Here is a 20,676-nt window from a genome sequence, read left to right on the forward strand (position 1 = left end):
TCAGATCGGACAACTTATTGGGATAAGTTATTTAACCTTTCTGAATCATAGTTTTCTCATGCATGCTATGGAAATGTGTAGGTGGATTTGTTGTAAGGTTTACATAAGAAAATGGAATGAGCTAGCATAGTGATGGGAATATAATAGGAGTTTTATAAATGAAAATTATTTCTATTTTAATTGGATAACTAAGGAACGTATTCACATTTTAAAATCCTTAACTTTTTCAACTCTGCTGAATATTTCCCCTGGTATGCTACAGTGCAATACCCTGAATTTTGAGTGCCTCTTAGCTCCTAGAGTATTTTTTAAGTGAAATAGCTTATTTTCTTTTTTTAACCTTATAAAAGTCTTTCAAATAAAAGTAAAGTTCTTTGTCTTCCTGTATGTAAATGGGCATTTACTATCTTTTAAATAATTTTTGTATATATGGTTAAATGTATTAATGTATATTATATGTTGAATATTATATATGAGGATTACTTATGCAGATATCTGTCTAGTAAGAAAAGTTTTAAACATGAGTCACTTGTGTAGATTACAAGTCAAAATTTGGTAATAATGACAATATTAGAATTCCTTTTCAATGTAAATATACTAATTAGATACAGTTTTTTTTTTTTTAGCAATATCTGTATTTTCTTTTAATTTTTCAGCTCTTTCAGTCTCAAATGGCAACAAAATCTTGTATGTCCTCCCAGGTATCTGATGATGAAAAGAGAGTGAGTATATCTTTTAAATAGATGTATGTTGTACTCCAAATGCCCCTATGATTTCAAGATAACTATTCAGAGACAGGAAAGACTTTTGTTTATACTTACCTTGAATGTGAATTAACTCATATGTTGATTCAATTTAAAAATTAATGATAGATTGAATAATTTTCATGTGTCCAATGTTCTTATCCCACTTGACATTAAGGAGATTAAAATTCAAACTGAAGACTAGCACTGCTTTGAGGGGCATATGCGCAGAACTTGCTTGATGTAGATAACTCCTTTAATTCTCTAGAGTGTAGGAAGTTGCTCAAAGGGCCCTATTAGATGCCTTCCTGAGTATAAGATGAGACCCCAATGTTTCCAGGGTCCTAAATGCGCCTGGATAGGAAGGATGTGTTTTAGTAATTTGTATTAAAATTTATATTTAAATAGAGAGAGTAAATTTAACTTGGTGAAAGAGAGCTGTCAGTTTCTTTTAAAAAGGAAAATTATAAATGTAACCGTGGGTAATTCAATAAGATTGAAAATTTCCTTATGGTCTGTCCTTCAGTTAAGTCTCTCTTTATTTTTCTCTCTTCCTTCACACATGCTTAGGTTCCCACGCTTTTGATAAATCATAATTAGACCACCAAACTGCCATCCTTTTCATTTTCTCTCTTTGGTAATAATGGTATGCTTCATCTTTATTTTATCCCCTTGAAGACTTTTTGAATTACTCTTTTTAAAAACATTTTATTTATTTATTTTTAGAGAGGAGAAGGAGGGGGATAGAGAGAGAGAAAAACATCAGTGTGTGGTTGCCTCTCGTGCGCCCCCTACTGGGGAGTTGACCCACAACCCAGGCATGTGCCCTGACTGGGAATTGAACCAGCGACCCTTTGGTTCTCAGGCTGGCACTCAGTCCATGGTGCCTCACCAGCCAGGGCCTTTCTTAATTACTCTTAATCTGGCTTCTAACATGTTACTTTTGTGAAACTACTATCACAATTATTAGTAATCTTTTAGTGCTTACTCCTTATTTTTTCTGGTTCCTCTTCAAATAAATTATGGTGACCAATCTCATATTTTTGAAAAGCTTCTTTTGTTTTCATGACATTAAAATTATATAGCTTTAGAGTTCCAGCCAAGATGGAGGCGGAGGAAGAAACGCTTCTTTTCCTCGCACAGCCGAAAGAAGGATAACAACCAATCTAAAAACAATAAAAAACCAGAAGTGTCAGAAAATCATACTGCATGGTACTGCAACAACCAAGCAGTTAAAGAAACATTTGCCCAGACTGGTAGGAGGGGCAGAGCCAGGCAGAAAGGTCACACAGCAAGGCTTCAGACTGTGTGGGTAAGGCAGGGCTGGCTGAACAGGAAACTAAAGACTCAAAACTAGCTGTAAACTACTGTGGGGGTTGCCACAGCAAGAGAAACTCCCAGTCTCACATGACACAATTCTTTGAAAAGTCGGGCTAGAGCAGAGCGGGCTAGATCAGAGCAAGCGAGCTGTATTGTTCCCTCTCTGACCCCTCCCCCGCAGACTGCTACAATGTAGCAAAGAGGGTTGCTGCACCCTGGCCAATACCTAAGGTCCTGCCCCCTTACAACATAACAGGTACACCGAGAAAAAGAAATATGGCCCAAATGAAAGAACAGATCACAGTTCCAGGAAATGAGCTAAGTGACAAGGAGCTAGCCAACCTATCTGATTCAGAGTTCAAAACGCTGGTATTCAGCATGCTCACAGAACTGATTGAGCTCAGTCACAAAATGAAGGAACAAATGAAGGCTACCCAAAGTGAAATAAAGGAAAATGCACAGGGAACCAACAGTAAAGGGAAGAAGACTGGGATTCAAATCAATGGTTTGGACCAGAAGGAAGGAAGAAATAAAACATTCAACCAGAGCAGAATGAAGAAACAAGAATTCAAGAAAATGAGGAGAGGCTTAGGAACCTCTGGGACATCTTTAAACGTTCCAACATGCGAATCATAGGGGTGCCAGAAGGAGAAGAACAAGAGCAAGAAGTTGAAAACTTATTTGAACAAATAATGAAGTAGAACTTCCCCAATCTGGCGAAGGAAACAGACTTCCAGGAAGTCCAGGAAGCCCAGAGAGTCCCAAAGAAATTGGACCCAAAGAGGAACACACCAAGGCACATCATCATTAAGGTACCCAAGATTAAAGATAAAGAGAGAAACTTAAAAGCAGCAAGACGAAAGGACACAGTTATCTACAAAGGAGATCCCATAAGACTGTCAGCTGATTTCTCGAAAGAAAACTTGCAGGCAACAAGGGGCTGGAAAGAAATACTTGAAGTCATGAAAGGCAAGGACCTACATCCAAGATTACTCTCTCCAGCAAAGCTGTCATTTAGAATGCAAGGGCAGATAAAGTGTTTCCTAGACAAGGTCAAGTTAAAGGAGTTCATCATCCCCAAGCCCTTATTATGTGAAATGTTAAAGGGACTTATCTAAGGAATAGAAGAAGATCAAAAACTATGAACAGTGAAATGACAACAAACTCACAACTATCAACAACTGAACCTAAAAAAATGAAAACAAAATCTAAGCGGACAACCAGAACAGGAACAGAATCAGAGAAATGGACATTACATGGAAGTTTTTCAGTGAGTGAAGGGAGGGGAAGAATGCAGGGGGAAGGTATAGGGAATAAGAAGCATAATTGGTGGGCATAAAATTGATGCGAGGGGGATTAAGAATAGTATAGGAAACAGAGAAGCCAAAGAAATTATATTTACAACCCATGGACATGAACTAATGTGGGTTGGGGGGGGTGCTGGATGGTTGGGGGGGTATAGGAGGGAGGATAAAGGGGGGAAAATTAGGAAAACTATAATAGCAAAATCAATAAAATATACTTTAAAAAAATTATATAGCTTTATAACCAGAAGGATTTCTATAGCCATTTAGTTCAACTTTTGCACTTGCTTATTAGACAACAAGTATTATTTTAATCTTCTTGAATACTTTCATGACTGGGGAAAATAATGTTTCCTCACTCTTTTTTTTAAATTATAAAATAATATACTTATGTGACTAAAAAAGTATTTAAAGTCCACAATAGAAATACAGTGTACTGGTTTTCTGTTGCTCCCTAACAAATTGCCACAAATTTAGCTGCTTAAAACAGCACCTGTTTATTAGCTCACACTTCTGTAGATCAGGAAGCCAGGCACAGCACAGCTGGCTTCTTTGCTCAAGGCTTCATACTCAGGATGTTGGGTGGCTGGATTCTTACCTGGTGGCTCCCCTTCCATATTCAGGTTATTGGCAGAATTCAGTTCCTTCCTGGCCAGTTACTAGCAGATCCTCATCATTCTTAGGTCCTTGTCATGTGGCTCCCTTTTATCCATACAGCAAGGGAGAACTTGAATCCGCTTCTTGCCTCTAACCCAATTACATGGAAGTTCTCAGCTCTTTCTATACCAAACTTCATGGTTGTAGCTTTGTAGCTGAAACTGTAAGTCTTTCAATTTTGTTCTTTTACAGAATTGTTTTACTATTCTAAATCTACATTTCCATATAAATTTTAGGATCAGCTCGTCAGATACTATTTTGACAGTATATAGTTGGATTTTGTTCTTTTATCCAATTTGACAGTTTCCTTCTTTCAACTGAAATGTTTTGACCTGCAGCCATTAGCCACATGTGGCCATTTAAATTTAAATTAGTTAAAATTAAGTACAATTTTATTAAATTAAATTCTTCAGTTACATTGGTTACATTTCAAGTGCTTAATATCTGCATGTGACTAGTGAGTATCTGCTGCATAGCGCAGATACAGAAAATTTCCATCGTTGTACAAAGTCCTATTGGACAGCACTGGTTTACATCATTTATCTTTAATTTAATTATAGATATTGTTGAATTTAAGTCTAATTTGCTCTTTGTCCTGTTGTTTTTTCTTTTCTTTCCTTTTCTACCTTCTTTTAGATTAATAGTTTTTATGATTGCATTTTATCTTCCCTATTGGCTTATGAGCTATATTTCTGGGGTTTTTTAAAAATTTGTTTAAATAGTAATTGATGGAGGCTACAACTGTCACACCATCTTCAAACAATATTATAGTAGTTCATGAATAATACAGAAACATTACAATAGTATATCTCCATTCCCCTTGCTATCCTTTGTGCTATTATCATACATTCTACTTCTCTGTGTATTATAAATCCTGTAATAGTTGTTGTTGCTTTAAACATTCAATTATATTTTCAAGAAATTTAAACAAGGAAAGAGCTGTCTCACATATTCTCATTTTATTATTTCTAAAATTTTACTAAGTTTTTGGGGGGTGACATTGGCTAATAATATTATAGGTTTCTTTTTTTTTTAATTGGTTGTTCAAGTAGAGTTATCTCCATTTCCACCACACCATGCCCCCCCACCTCACCCATCCTTGCTTGCTACCCTCGAACCTACCCCATTTGGCTTTGTCCATATGTCCTTTATACATGTTCCTTAATGGCCCTCTGCCTATTATCTCCCTCCCCCCTCCTCTCTTGTTTCTGTCAGTTTGTTCTTTATTTCAGTGTCTCTGGTTGTATTTTGCTAGCTTGTTTGTTTTGTTCATTAAGTTGCACTTAGAGGTGAGATCATATGGTATTTGTCCCTCACCATCTGGCTTATTTCACTTAGCATAATGCTCTCCAGTTCCATCCATGCTGTTGAGAAGGGTAGGAGCTCTTTTCTTTCTGCTGCGTAGCATTCCATTGTGTAAATGTACCACAGTTTTTTGATCTACTCCTTTACTGATGGGCACTTAGGTTGCTTCCAATACTTGGCTATTGTAAATTGTGCTGCTGTGAACATTGGGGTGCATAGGTTCTTTCGAATTCGTGTTTCAGGGTTCTTAGGGTATAATCCCAGCAGTGGTATTGCTGGGTCTACAGCCAATCTGAGTTTCCATCTATTGTTGTTTCCTTTCTCTTAAAGAACTTTTAACATCTCATATAGTGTAGGTGTACTTACAATGACTTTTCTCAGGTTTTGTGTAAACATGTCTTCATTTTGCCTACACTTGTAAAGAATACTTTCACTTGATAATAGAATTCTTGGTTGCCATTTTTTCCTTTTGGCATTTTGATGTTGTTCTATTGTTTCTTGGTCAGCATTGTTTCTTACGAGAAGCCTGCGGTCATTTTATGTTTCACTTGTATATAATCTGTCTCCCATACCTGGTTGCTCATAAAGTTTTCCTTTATCCTTACTCATAAACAGTTTGCTCTGACATGCCTACTTGTGGGTACCTTTGGATTTTTCTTCTGTAGTTGCTGAAATTCTTTGATCTCTGAGTTCATGCTTAGAAAATTAGAAAATTTTCGGTCACTCTTAGTCAGGTATTTTCTTCTTCCCTCCCCTTGCCTGCCTCCTTCTTCGCCTGGTATTTCAATTATAGGTATGTTAGATTATTTGATATTGTCCCATAGTTTTTTGAGTCTCTGTTATAGTTTTATTTTTTTCTGTGAGAGAATTTTAGCTTGGATAATAACTGTTAGAACAAATCTCTGTTCCATGGTTTGATATTCCATTCTGTTTGTTGCCTCTCGTTGTTGAGAGCTTTCTTTCATATCTCATGATTCCCTCTGATGTCACTTATTATATCCATCTCTCTTTCCTGTGGAAAAGTATATATTTTTCTTCCTTAGTATGATTATTATAGGTATTTTAAAGTTCTTCGGAGATCATTCAACTTTTGGTTCATTTGTGGATCTCCTTCTGTTGACTTTTTTTTTCCTTGAGTATGAATCTACTTTTTCTGCTTCTTCCTATATGGTAGATTTTGATTGTATAGGAGATATTGTGAATAATATATATCGAGGAGGTGCTGGATTCTGTTTTCTTCTTTTGAAGAGTGTTGCCCTTTGTTCTAACAGGCAAGTTATTAGCTGGTCACATTGATTGTGTTGAGCCTTTGTTATAGTCATTGTTAGAGCATGTCTACTTCAGTTGTGCCTTCTATATTAGGGAGCTTTTCTGACTCCTGGGATGTGATTCTTATTCCTAACATACAGCCCATATAGGTTTTCAGCGGGAAGCCTTAAAGTGTTTGCCAAATCCCTTTAATTTACAGACTTAAAATTCAAGCTTCCCAGGATGGCTCTCTTGAACACTCTGTGTAACTTCTTCTTGTTCCTATTTTTCCCCTGCTAGGGTCTTTGTCTGCCTCCTATACATGTGCAATTCAGCAGTCAGCCAAGGATTTGAGGGCAGTGTATTTACAGGTTTTGGACTCCCTCCTTCCTGTAATTTTCTCCTTCAATTTTCAGCTGATTTACATGGCCTTTTCTGCAACTGACTGACCAACCCAGTAAGACTGCCACTTGCATTTTGAGCTCTAAATTCCTTGTTAAACAATGACTGGGGAGTGCCCTCAGGGGAAAAGCTAGAAAATATCTCACCTTATATATTTTTCTTTTCTCAAGAGTCACCCCTTCAATGTCCACCAGCCTTTGGTTATACTGCAGTACCTTGAAAAAAATGACTATAGTTATTATTAACAGGGAGGTTAGTGTGACATAGTTATTCTGCTATTACTGGGTGCTAGGACTGTACCTATAATTTTGTATTGTACTTTTTTCACATAATATCAGTGCTCATCCGTTGTCACATGAGAGTATTCCAAAAAAGATGGAATCATCTGGCAAAAATGTCATTTTGTCTGCCGTGTTTAAGGTTCCCATTCAACCAGATATTGTGAAGATAGTTCATACCAACTTGTGCAAAAATAGCCCTACGCTGTCAGTGAATTGGCAGGCCATCAAACCAGTCTTGGGGCACTAGCAGAGCTATGAGTAAAATTCCCAGAGTTTGAGGTAATGGAACTCATCAGTCTGATCAGGGTGCTTTTGGAAATATGTGTCATCCACCTGTTTTCACCAACCAAAACCTGGCGCCATTGGCACCACAGAGTGAACATGATGTGCCATCAAGCTCTGCCTTGGCTGCCTTGGCCTTACCAGCACTGGTCATGTCTGAAGGTCATCATATTGAGGAAGTTCCTGAACTTCCTTTTGTGGTTGAAGATAAAGTTGAAGGCTACAAGAAGATCAAGGGAGCTGATTTGCTTCTTAAGAAACTTAAGGCCCGGAATGTTATTTAAAAAGTCCATGCTTCTCAGTGAATGAGAGATGGTAAGAGCAAAATGAGAAACCATTGTAGTATCTAGCACAAAGGACCTTGCATTATCCAAAACAGAATTTTTAAATACAAAATTGTATATTTATTCTTACCTATTTAAACTTCAGTCACCTTCAAAGTACTCTCCATTTGATGCAATAAACCTATTGAGATGTTTTTTTCCACTACTCAAAACAGTTTTTGAATTAGTCGATTTTGATGCCTTTTAGTGTTTCTGCCATTTTTGTTTCCCGTGTTCCACATCGGCAAACCATTTCCCTTTGGGAACTCTTTTCATCTGGGGAAACACAAAAAAACCTCTCAGGGTGCAGATAGAGTAAATAGGGAGGGTAGGGCATGAGGGTCGTACTGTTTTTGGTCAAAAGCTTCTGAACACTCGGCTTGCAGTGTGGACAGGTACACTCATAAATCACCCATTATGAAATAGGCAAATGTGTTGAGAGAGTCTTCAAAAAAAATTCACCGGAGTCTCATGTAGCCTCTCACAACAATGCCGGCTGGTACACTGATCCAGATGGGTACTAGAATACTCACCTAACGGGAAGCCTGTGCTGCAAGGGGCTCACCCACCAGAGGATAGTTTTGGGGTTTTGGGGGGTCTCCCCTCATATAATGAGGGCAACAGTATCATCAAAGCCTTCAGAAACCTCCTTGGAATTTCTCTGCATAATGTAAACAAACTGAACACTTTGAAACTTGCTCCTGCTGGGCTTGTGGGCTGTTACTGCATTTGGATTAAAAGTACTTTCTGCAAGTTAGATGATCTGTGTGGCACTACCACAGAAGAAAACAAACCTGCAGCATAAACTTAAATTTGTTTATTCCATAAAGGTCAAATCACTGGGGGCAGCTAGTTTTGAATAAAAATTACCAAAGGCAAAAAACCCCAATTAAAATGTTATTAAAAATGTATCACAAAATGACTTTAAACATTTTGTTTTACAAATGAATGCCACAGTTTACTTGGGTATTTCCCTATTTTGAAAATCAAATATTTTTTGATTATAAGTAGTGCTGAACTCTCATTATATGAAGAGAAGAAATACATGTTTTGAGGGTCTGGACACCTTTCTCACAAATTTACTTAGTTGTATCTTGGGAGGTAAAATGATCATAACATAAAGTTTTAAGTTTCTTTGATATATTTATTCTTTCAAACTTCCTTATATCCTATCTTAGTAAAGGTTTTGTTTCTGTTGTTGCTGTTTTGTTTTTCTTCAGCAGAAAAGAGAAAATATTCGTTCTTTGACTATGTGTGGCCATGTTGGTTTTGAGAATTTGCCTGATCAGCTTGTCAACAGATCCATTCAGCAAGGCTTCTGCTTCAATATTCTCTGTGTCGGTCAGTGCCAGACTCTTCCTTTAAGTTGTTCCTTCATGTTCCTTGTACTCACTTCATTCTTGTAAACTCTGTGGTGCTCATGTTATCAATTTGAGATCATGATCACAGATTTTGTTCAGTTACTTAAATTTTATAAGTTTTGTTTTGTCAGCTGTACTGCTTTAACTTTTTGTTTGTTTTTTAAGCATTTCAATACTTCAGAGTTCTGAGTAACTTAGCATACTTACTCATTTTTATGTTCTGTTAATGACTTAGTGGACTGACCTTAGCGTGTATTTCTTCCATGGACAACTCAGCCTTTAAAATATTAGAAATATTTGGAATCCTTGAAACCACTCTAAGAGTTTACAGTTCTATTTTTTCTCATCCATCCCGTGCACCTGTGAAGATGTACCTTTGTTTCTTTCAGGGGAGACTGGAATTGGAAAATCAACGCTGATTGATACATTGTTTAATACTAATTTTGAAGACCATGAATCCTCACATTTTTACCCGCATGTTAGACTTAAAGCTCAGACATATGAACTCCAAGAAAGTAATGTTCGATTGAAATTGACCATTGTGAATACAGTGGGATTTGGTGACCAAATAAACAAAAAAGAAAGGTACATGTTTTCTTCTTGTAGTAAGACAATTTTTTTTATTTCAGGACATTTGTATTCTCTCGCCATGTGCTATGATTTGATTTTCTACTATGGAAATCCATACCTTTCCTCCCAGACTTTTAATTTTTTTACTCATTAAGCAATATTTTGTTCTAACAAATTGACATTTTTATATTCAGTTACCTAATTTCTCTAGAGTAATTTGAAATGCGTCATTAAAATGTCTATTTCAGCAAAAATAGTTTTAGTTATTTCCTGATACGCCAATTCATTGTATTTTAAGTGATTTGTACCAATTTTCAGGCAAGACTAAATTCAGTGAGGGAAAAAACAAACAAGACACACAATGGCAAATATCTAATGGCCAAATCCATGAATTTTTTTTGAAATTCTAACCAAATTAGCCAGGTACATTATAATGCATTACAGGAAAGTTTTAATAGTGAAGTTTCTTTTTTATATCATGTCATTATTCTGTGAAATTTAAACTAAGAAAAGGAGAAACAGATTGGGATAAAGCAATAACTTTTGTTGTTATTCCTTTTTTAGAAAGTATGTATTTTCATTATTAGAGGTAATTTCCTGCTTTTCTAAAGTTTGTTTCAGAGAGGAAATATTTTGCATAATAGATAAAGAGTTTTTACATAAAGAGTATGTAACTTATGTCAGCCTTTTCAGCGTATTTGTGTGTTCTGCTTTAAATTTCAAGAAATGATTTGTGTGCGCATTTTGAAGAAGCAGATTAGCAGCAGAGGCAAAGGCCTGTGACATGTTGCTTTAAGTCATATTAATTTTTTAAATAATTTTCTATATGGCAACCTTATATGGCTTTATAAATTTATACTTTGATATCTGGCACTTTTGATGCTGTCATACATGGGATCTTTTAAAAGTATTTCATTTTTCTTTAGAAATATTGATTTAACATATAGCAACTTCTGTAAATTCTCTGATTAATCCCAACAATTCATCTTTAATATTGTTTAGATTTTCTATGTATATACTAGTATAATCTATAAATAATGACATTTATGTCTTCCTTCCCAATTCTTTTGCTTTTCTTTTTAAATGTTTTATTGATGTCTAATTTACATAAAAATGCACCAATTTCTTAAAGTGTATAATTCAATTAACTTTGACAAATGTATAGCTTTGTAACTAACACCATGGTTACAATATAGGAAAAGTCCAGAGTCTTGGGTACTCTCCTCACATGCATGTGCATGTGCATATCTGGATTTCCCCAAAGCCAGAAGGGAACCTCTTTCTAGATCTCCAGTGCTTTCTGTTGGTGCAGCTCCTTTTTTTCCAGTGTTCTTGTCTATAAATTCTAGTTGCTTTGGCCTCCCTGAACTGCTATATATATCTCCTCAACTCACAGAACTGGCAAGGATCTATTCTCTCTTTGATGCTATGCCCTGGAAACTGAAACCTAGGGCAAATTACTATGGACATGGCATACTATTTAACTGAGAAAAGGCATGAGTATCAATAACTTAAAAGATATTTAAGTCAAATTCCATGACTTCTTGCTTCTTGCATTAGATTTGTATGGCATAAAAAGCATTAACATATCAAGGAGGAAAGGCACACATCAAATGAAAGTATCAAATCAGAAATGTAGTTAAGTGTGGGAGCCTTGCTACAAAGGGATCTGTTGTGTGAATGAATGTGAGAATGAAGCAGTGTAAATTCAATATCATTTCTATAAAACAGTTTAAAACATGGGTTGTCCTGATAGTTTTAAAGTACTACCTCTGTATGTGCATATTTTGCACAATTTGTTTTATTACTAAAGTTATCTGTTCAGCATAGATACTGTGTTTATTAATTGATGAAAATACAGATCTCAAACTTCAGAGTCACATAAATATCTTACTAAGATAGCATGAATATGTTGTATTCAGTATTTAAATAATTATTCTTTTTAGCTACCAACCAATAGTTGACTACATAGATGCTCAGTTTGAGGCCTATCTCCAAGAAGAACTGAAGATTAAGCGTTCTCTCTTTAACTACCACGATTCTCGTATCCATGTGTGCCTCTACTTCATCTCACCAACAGGCCACTCTCTAAAGACACTTGATCTCTTAACCATGAAGAGCCTTGACAGCAAGGTGGGTTTGGAAAAGGAATCAACTTATCCTGCTTTAATATTTACTTTGAATTATTAAAATATCTTTATGATAATATATGTATAACTTTTATTTTGTGCATTTTTAAAACATTTGATAAGTTTCAGTCTTAGGTTATTTTCCGAGAAATTCAGTTTGGAAGATGAGATACAAAGAAAAAACAACAAAAAATTTTAGTTCTTTTTTAATGATTACATTGCATGTCAGAATATGGGAATTCATTTATATATTCTTTAAAAAAAAATCTATCAGTACTCCATTCCTTTTAATTAATTACTGAATAATACTCCATTTTGTGGATATTTCATCTTTTATCTATTCAAGAGTTGATGGGCATTTGGGGTTTTGGCTATCATAAATAATGCTTCATGGTCACATGTTTTCCGTTCTCTTGGTTATATACCTAGGAGCAAAATGGCTGGGGCACATAGTGTATTAGTTTGTTTGCTAGAGCTGCTATAAGAAAATACCACACACTGAGAGGCTTAAATAACAAATTAATTCTGGAAGCTAGAAGTCTAAAATCAAGGTGTCAGTAGGTTTGGTTTCTTCTGAGGCCCCTCTCCTTGGTTTGCAAATGCATCCACAAACACTAATTCTGCTCTTGCTAAAATTGTTTACTGTTGATTACATGACTTCTAGGCCCTTATCATGTTAAAAAAATTGGGAGAGCGGAAAAACAGGTGTGTACACATGCAGGACAGAAAATCCCTTTCTTCACATTTGGTTAATAACATTTGAAAACTTCCTTTTAGAATCTTCATACCTATTATAATCTTTTATAATAGCCAGCATGTAGATGGACAGGGTACAACTAGGACTGTCTGTTCCTCTCTGTATGGTAAAACTGCTAGGGTCCAGAGTCCTGGTGGAATTTAGTTTTGGAGACTGGAAGTTCAAGATCAGGGGGCCAGCGTGGTTGTGTGAGGGCCATGTTCCCGGTTGCAGACTTCTCACTGTGTCCTCACATGGTGAAAGGGCCATTTACATTTTTGAATGTGGAATTTATTTGACACTAATTTTACTTTATGACACTCTTAAGTGAGAAGTTCATTGACAAAGATTAATATCTAATGTTTTTATCACATTATTGCAAATTATATTTTAATGTGAACCATACCAAGAAAACTTATTTTTAAATTTCTAAGCCAAAGAGATATATATAAATTTAGGGAGCTATAAAAATATTATCCACAAATGAACTCTCTTTGGATTTTTGTCTAAAAGGTGGTTAAAGGCTACTGTCTTATAATAAAAAAATACAGAGGTTTTCTGTAACCTCTGAGAGTATGAGAAATTCAGCTTTCATTATCGTGGCTAATAATTTTATGAGATAGTATTCAAAAAGCAAGGGCATTCTGACCATTACTACTTTCTATATAGACATCACTGTGGAAAGCATGAAGGCCTGCTAGTGAAGTCTTGGTAAATATATTTATTTGCTTTTTACTAGTTGCAGTCCCTGGCTTTAGCAGTAACTTGATGAAGCTTATATGATAGCCTGTTCATTTGATAGATTTTCTAACCATTTAGCCACTTACTTTCGTTGTTTGGTCTGGTTATATGGAAGTTTATATTTATTAATGGATAATAAAAGTAAGAATGTGTAACTTTGTCTTAGCAAGACAGAAGCAACATGATGTAGTTTGTATAAATATCATAGCATTTGGTGTCAGTAAAGGCTAGTTTTAAATATTAACTGTGTCACTTAATAGCTATATATTCTTGAACAAGTTCTTTAGCCCTCTGAGCCTCAGTTTCCTCATCTCCAAAATAAAACTAGGGAGTTATGTTGTGTTCTCCAGCCTATAGGTAGTGATCCTCTTGGCCAGGAACACCTGAGGTACTCCTCTGAATGTATTTACTCATATTGTGAACCCACAGACATCGCTCCCCACTGCTGCTACCACCACCAGGGTCGATGTCATGGCTGGACCAACCCTTGTGGTTCTTAATTATGATCTGAGGATACACTTCAACAAGAAACCATCAGAAAACTTTGAAAAACAAGATTTGTTACTCGCAGATCCTGGAGGGTACATAGCACGCCCAAGGACATACAGGGAGGACAGGAGGAGAAAGGGAGGGAGTATGAATCTGGGGTTCTGTGTTCATTAGTAATCAAGGATGGGGTGCCTAGGATTTTATGGATTGACTCTTTTTTTTTTCCAATCTTATTTTTTTTTTAATTGTTGAAGTACAGTTGTCTCCATTTCCCCCTACCACTCTTTGGCTTTGTCCATGTGTCCTTTATACATGTTCCTAAAAACCCTTCCCCCCCCACTCCCCCTATTAATCCTTCCCTCCTTCCCTCTGGTTACTGTCAGTTTGTTCTTAATTTACTCTTTGTTGGCAAATTTAAAGCAGAAGAGTGGGAATTAGAACACAGGAAGGGAGATGTATTTTTTTTAGATTGCTCAGGCTTTCTAAAAGGGGAACTTCATGGGTCGGGCAGCCTGGTTCCTTATCTGGTTGTTTTGCTAGTAACGGTGTCATATACCTGGCAATATATTTGTTCAAGCTTGATGTATTTAAAATGGATATCTTAGCAATCAAAAGCTTAATGTCAGGCACTTTTATTACAATCAAAAAGCTTAATGTTAGGCGTTTACACTACAGCCTGCTTTCTGCTGTTTATTGTGGACAAAATTATAAGTTATTAACTTGGCATGATTTACTGAATATTCGAGTGCATGATATTGAACTTCACATCAGCTTTTTATGTACCGTACTCTGACACATTTAACATGAAAGCTGTATACCCATAATTTTTGGAAAGTTTTCTGTCATTTTTTCATGGGTAGTTAGAAAAATCTTTACTTTCTCTGGAGCATATTAAGACTAATAAATCCAAATATACCAGTGAATCAGTGTGAAGTTGGAGAAGAGAAATTTGAGAATAGGAATTACGATTTTTACTTCTCACTTTCACCCTGAAAATTACATTAATATCTTACTCTGTTGACACATATAACTAGTTAGCCTGATATATTCACTAAAAACAAAATAAATAAATAAGTAACCAAAAACAAAAACCTACAAACCCCTAAATTTGTGTAGGCATCAATCTTTCATAGGGACATTAATCTTAGAGAATTAGCTTTTCAAGTTAGTTGGCTTTCATGACCTCAATTCTTCTCTCTGGCTGGTGATGGGATTTTAAATAATATTGAGAATGTTATTCCTTTGAGTTACAACATTTTCAGTTGGTTGTAAAATTTCCTTCCTTTGACACCTAAGTAGGAATCACTGACAGTGGGGCACAGATTGTGTAGATTCTTTGGTGAAAGGGGACCTGCTAAAATGAAGCAGAAGGAGAAACTTAACCTGTTTCATAGTTTTGTGAGGGATCAATCATCTTAATTACTTAGTGCTTAAATTATTAAGAAATTAAGTTAGTGAATTAAGCAAGCAGTTTCAACTACATTTTACTTATTTGTCTATGACAGGATTTTACAAGACCTTGAAAGAAGAAAATGTGAGATTTCTAAACCAAAATTCAGATGAAAGATTAATATTTAAAAGGTGTACTTTTTACTTATTTTTAAGTATGTTTTATTGATTATGCTATTACAGTTGTCCCATTCTTTTTTCTCTCCTTTATCCACCTCCACCTGTTACCCCATTCCCTTCAGCATTCCCCCCACCTTACTTCATGTCCATAGGTCATACATGTAAGTTCTTTGGCTTCTATGTTTTCTATACTGTTCTTAACCTCCCTCTGTCTATTTTGTACCTGCCATTTGTGCTTCTTATTCCCTGTACCTTTACCCCCATTCTGCTCCCTACCCACACCCTACTGATAACCCTCCATATGATCTCCATTTCTGTGATTCTGTTCCTGTTCTAGTTGTTTGCTTAGTTTTTGATTTTTTTTTTTTTTAGGTTCCATTGTTGATAGTTGAGTTTATTGTCATTTTATTGTTCATAGTTTCAATCTTCTATTTCTTAGATAAATCCCTTTAACATTTCATAGAATAAGGGCTTGGTGATGATGAACTCCTTTAACTTGACCTTATCTGGAAAGCACTTTATCTTCCCTTCCATTCTAAATGATAGCTTTACTGGATAGAGTCATCTTGGATGTAGGTCCTTGCCTTTCATGACTTTGAATGTTTCTTTCTAGTCCCTTATTGCCTACAAGGCTTTTTTGTGAAATCAGCTGATAGTCTTATGGGAACTCCTTTGTAGGTAACTCTTTTCTCTTGCTGCTTTTAAGATTCTCTCCTTATCTTTAATCTTGGGCAGTTTAATTATGATGCGTCTTGGTGTGTGCTTCCTTGGGTCCCACTTCTTTGGGACTCTGAGCTTCTTGGACTTATATGTCTATTTCCTTCGCCAAATTAGGGAAGTTTTCTTTCATTGTTTTTCCAGATAAGTTTTCATTTTGTTGTGCTTCCTCTTCTCCTTCTGGGACCCCTATGATTCGGATGCTGTAACATTTAAAGTTAGTCCCAGAGGTTCCTAAGCTTCTCCTCATTTTTTTGAATTGGTGTTTCTTCATTCTGTTTTGGTTGAATGTTTATTCCTTCCTTCTGCTCCAAATCATTGATTTGAGTCTGGGTTTCCTTCCCTTTACTGTTGGTTCCCTATATTTTTTTCTTTATTTTACTTTACATAGCCTTCACTTCTTCCTTTATTTTGCTGCCATACCCAACCATTTCTGTGAGCATCCTGATTACCAGTGTTTTGAACTCTGCATCTGATAGGTTGGCTATCTCATTGCTTAGTTCTTTTTCTGGAGCTCTGATCTGTTCTTTCATTTGGGCCTTTTTTTTTTTTTTTTTGTCTCAGTGCACTGGTTAAGTGTTAAGGGGTGGAGCCTTAAGAATTCATCAGGACAGGGCAGTCCACTGTGCTGCATTGTGGTGCTGTATTTGGGGGAGGAATCCGAGAGGGAACAATGCCTCTTGCTCAGCTCTCACACTGCTTTCAAGAGACTGAGTTTCTTCTACTACAACAACCTCCACAGCTTTTTACAGCCAGAGGTTCTGTGGCTTTATTTTCCCTGCACTGGAACCCTGGGTTGCACTATCTGTCTTGTGCCCCTGTTGTTCCTCCATTATCCACACGCAAATGTGGGAGCACCCAATCTGCCAGTCACTGCCTTGCCACATGTCCTCTCTACCCGGACTTCCCATCTCTGCCCCTCCTACCAGTCTGAATGAATGTTTCTTCTTTAACTGTTTGGTTGTTGGACTTCCATACAGTTTGATTTTTTTGTCAGTTCTGGTTGTTTTTTGTTTTTAAATTGGCTTTTCCTTCTTTCGGTTGTTTGAGAAGGTGAAGCATATCTATCTATACCTCCATCTTGGCCAGAATTTAAAAAGCTGTACTTTTTAAAAGCAGTTATTTGTAAGGCCAGCATATGTAGGAACAATTGTGAGGCTGGCATCTGTAGGAATGATTGTGCAGGGCCAGCGTCTATAGGAGTGATTGTGTAGGGTATATGGTAAGAATGACAGCTAATGATTATCTGGGGCAAGAGTTGGCAAGGTTTTTCTTCAAAGAGCCAAATAGTAAACAACTTTAGGCTTCTCAGGCCACATGATCTCTGATGTAACTGCTCATCTCTGCTATTGTATCGTGAAAGTGTCCACAGACAACATGTAGATGAATGGGCCTAGCTGTGTTCCAAATAATCTCTATTTGTATAAATAAATCTTTATTTATTTATATTAATCTTTATTTATATAAATATTTACTTTCATCAGCTAGACTGTAGTTTGCCCATCCCCTGATACAGGTTAAGGAAATTTGTCAGATTTAGTGGTTTTTAATGCAGAAACTATAGGATGGAAAAAATCCATCTTCAATTATGTGATTTTGTTTTTCTTTATTCTTAATAGGTGAACATTATACCAGTGATTGCCAAAGCAGATGCAGTTTCTAAAACTGAATTACAGAAGTTTAAGATCAAGCTCATGAGTGAACTGGTCAGCAATGGTGTCCAGATATACCAGTTCCCAACAGATGATGAAACTGTTGCTAAAATCAATGCTTCAATGAATGTGAGCTCCTAACTGAATATTAATTGTTTTACATATAGAAAATAAGTAATTTGTAGATAACATTGCTCCTAATATATTTTCACTTAGGCCTTCCAAAAAAACTAAATAAGGTGAACTTTCAAAAATTCCAGTATAGGAAAATGTTCTGTTTTCTTTTTTTTTTTCTCTTTTTTTTTTACATTTTTATTGAATTTATTGGGGTGACATTGGTGAATAAAATTATATAGCTTCAGATGTGCAATTCTGTAATACATCATCTGTGTACTGTACTGTGTGTTCACCACCCCAAGTCAAGCCTCCTTCCATCACCATTTATTCTCCCTACATCCTCTTCTACCTCCCCCACCCCCCAAAACTAAGTGATCTTTATCTGAGAGGTTAAATATCACTGACGAGATAGACAGATAGATGTACATGTGTACATATTACATATCTTCAAAAAAGATTTACGGTGGTGAGTATGTGAAACATTGTTTAATCTTGTATTATTATATGGTATTATTTATTTGTATTACAGCTGTAAACCTACTTTTGCCTACCCCTGCCTATACATACATACTTCCTTGTTTACAATTAGAATACTAAATAGAATTTTGGAATATGAACCCAGTAAGTTTTAAATTTAGTGCTTAGACCTGTTTTGTGCATGAGTGTGTGCTTGCATGTGCCACCCTGGGGCGTCTGTGAGATAGTGTCAGATCTGCCAGGATGGGGCTGGGGAAGCAGTGATATGGGAATGGATGGGGAAAGGGCAGGCATTCTGGCAGTAATAGCAGACCTGGGTCCAAATAAACTCTGTCAGATTTGAGTGCATCTGCTCCATTTGCCTGAGTCATGATGAGAGAGGACATGTGTGAGCGTGCACCTCTCCACAAAGCCTTGATGTATTATTTTACTTCCGCAACTGCTGAGAACACCTGTTAATGACCAGTATCACCCAAACATATTTCATCGCCAACTGCATAGAATGATTAGAGACCCTAAGAGAGAAGGATCTGGAAATTGCAACAGTTGGGTTTTTAAATTAAAGCTTCAAACTCTACAAACATTTTTGCTAATGTTAGTGAAAGCATGCTATTCTTAATGGACAAATGGACTGATAGGGACTTTTTTTCTATCATATAATAGCTTTTCAATGAATTTCTTTGTATATTTAGTGCTATTTTTATCATGCTTGTCCTCTTCTTTTTATTAAAGGTAAACTATTTGATCTATTAGAAAGAGCCTATGTTCTGTTTTCTTGAGCTAAAAAAAGTAAGATGAGAATATATTTCCTTCCCTACCTACTTTCATGTAGGTGTGGCTCAGTTGGTTGGGCATTGTCCAGCAAACTGAAAGGTCACTGGTTCAATTCCTAGTCAGGGCAGTTGTCTAGGTTGTGGTTCCTTCCTGGTCGGGGCATGTACAGAAGGCAACCAATTGATGTTTCTCTCTCACATTAGTGTTTCTCTCTGTCTCTTTCTCCCTTCCTTCCCTCTCTAAATAAATTAAATAAATAAATGAATGAATAAATAAATAAATACATAGTGGTACATTGTTATACTGTGGTACTCCTTTTGTGGAATCATACTTCATTGCCTTAAAGATACCTTTCTATTCTTTATAAACAGGAGAAGACTTTATGGCCTTCTTTGGATGCTGTAGAATCTTAAAATCTTTAAGGAGATCTTTCTAATCTGTTATTTAAATTCATTCTCCCTTGCAGTGTCACATGTACATACTAAACTTTCGTAAAACTTTTAGTTTACTGCTACTGAAGATGACTAAGTTCTTTGTGTTAATTTCTTCAGGCTACCAAATTTGTTAAATATCTTGTTATATTTTGAAGGATCATGGGTTTTAGAAACAGATTTAACCATGTTCTTGTGAAAGTTATTACCATCCCCTAAGCCTGTTAAGTTATCCACAAAATTGGGTTACTAATACTTATCTTAACGGTTGTTGGGACGATATAAATTTTATAAATATTTGTAAAATTTTATTCAGTTTTTAAAGAGAGGGAGAAGGGAGGGAGAAGGAGAGAAGTGTGAGAGAAACATCAATATGTTCCCTTTCTCATGTCCCCAACCAGGGACCAGCCCTGCAACCCAGGCTTGTGCCCTGACACTGCTTAACATGGTGACATTTAGTAACTATTCATTCCATTTCTCCTTTTTTGACTTTTCATACTCCCGTTTATTTTAGTATACTTAGACTGGATATATAAAAAGCTGATTAATGTAATTATAAATGTACGTGATCTTAATTCTTATGTGTCAGATTGTTTTTACATCTAATTTTGTTTCTGTGTCCATCTGGAATATGTTTCAGAAAGGCACATTTAAGAAACTAATAATGTCAATTGTTAAATACTAAACACAATACTTAATATTTTTTCCATTAGACTTTTCCCTTATATTAATCTCGACTTCAGACAGTTTTCTCATTGACTCTGAATCTACCTTTTGTGTGTTCTTTCAGAATTTTCTCCCTACCTAAGCTAGTTCTTCCTCTCTGCTTGATTCATCTTTAGTCTGGGTTGTATCTTCCTGCTAACAGTGATCTTTCACTTCTCTAAATTTCTGTAACATTTATTATATTTAGCATTAGTTTGGGACTTAAATGTTATTTTATATTAGTATCATGTCTGTGTACAAACTAAATATAGATATATATGTAGTCTAGTTACATATATGTGTTTCATATATGTGTGTACATGTATAGATATATATACACACA

General features: G+C 35.9%; 1 protein-coding gene and 1 pseudogene across 12 annotated transcripts in view; both read left to right on the forward strand.

The window, feature by feature from the left end:
• The window catches only part of SEPTIN10 (septin 10), a 74,058-nt gene that overhangs the window by 21,403 nt on the left and 31,979 nt on the right, over positions 1–20,676 (forward strand). For 3 of the 12 annotated variants that reach the window (XM_045189135.2, XM_045189139.2, XM_045189140.2), the window contains 5 exons: positions 627–722; positions 9,086–9,206; positions 9,616–9,811; positions 11,743–11,929; positions 17,797–17,958. In XM_045189135.2, the coding sequence (XP_045045070.1) occupies positions 627–722; positions 9,086–9,206; positions 9,616–9,811; positions 11,743–11,929; positions 17,797–17,958 (762 nt within the window). The remainder of the gene's footprint in view (positions 1–626; positions 723–9,085; positions 9,207–9,615; positions 9,812–11,742; positions 11,930–17,796; positions 17,959–20,676) is intronic. The other 9 variants (XM_045189136.2, XM_045189142.2, XM_045189138.2 and 6 more) reach the window with 7 other exon arrangements.
• LOC123478906 (large ribosomal subunit protein uL4 pseudogene) lies at positions 6,497–8,670 on the forward strand (annotated as a pseudogene).

This window comes from Desmodus rotundus, chromosome 3 (genome assembly GCF_022682495.2).
Source record: "Desmodus rotundus isolate HL8 chromosome 3, HLdesRot8A.1, whole genome shotgun sequence".
Taxonomy (NCBI): Eukaryota; Metazoa; Chordata; class Mammalia; order Chiroptera; family Phyllostomidae; genus Desmodus; species Desmodus rotundus.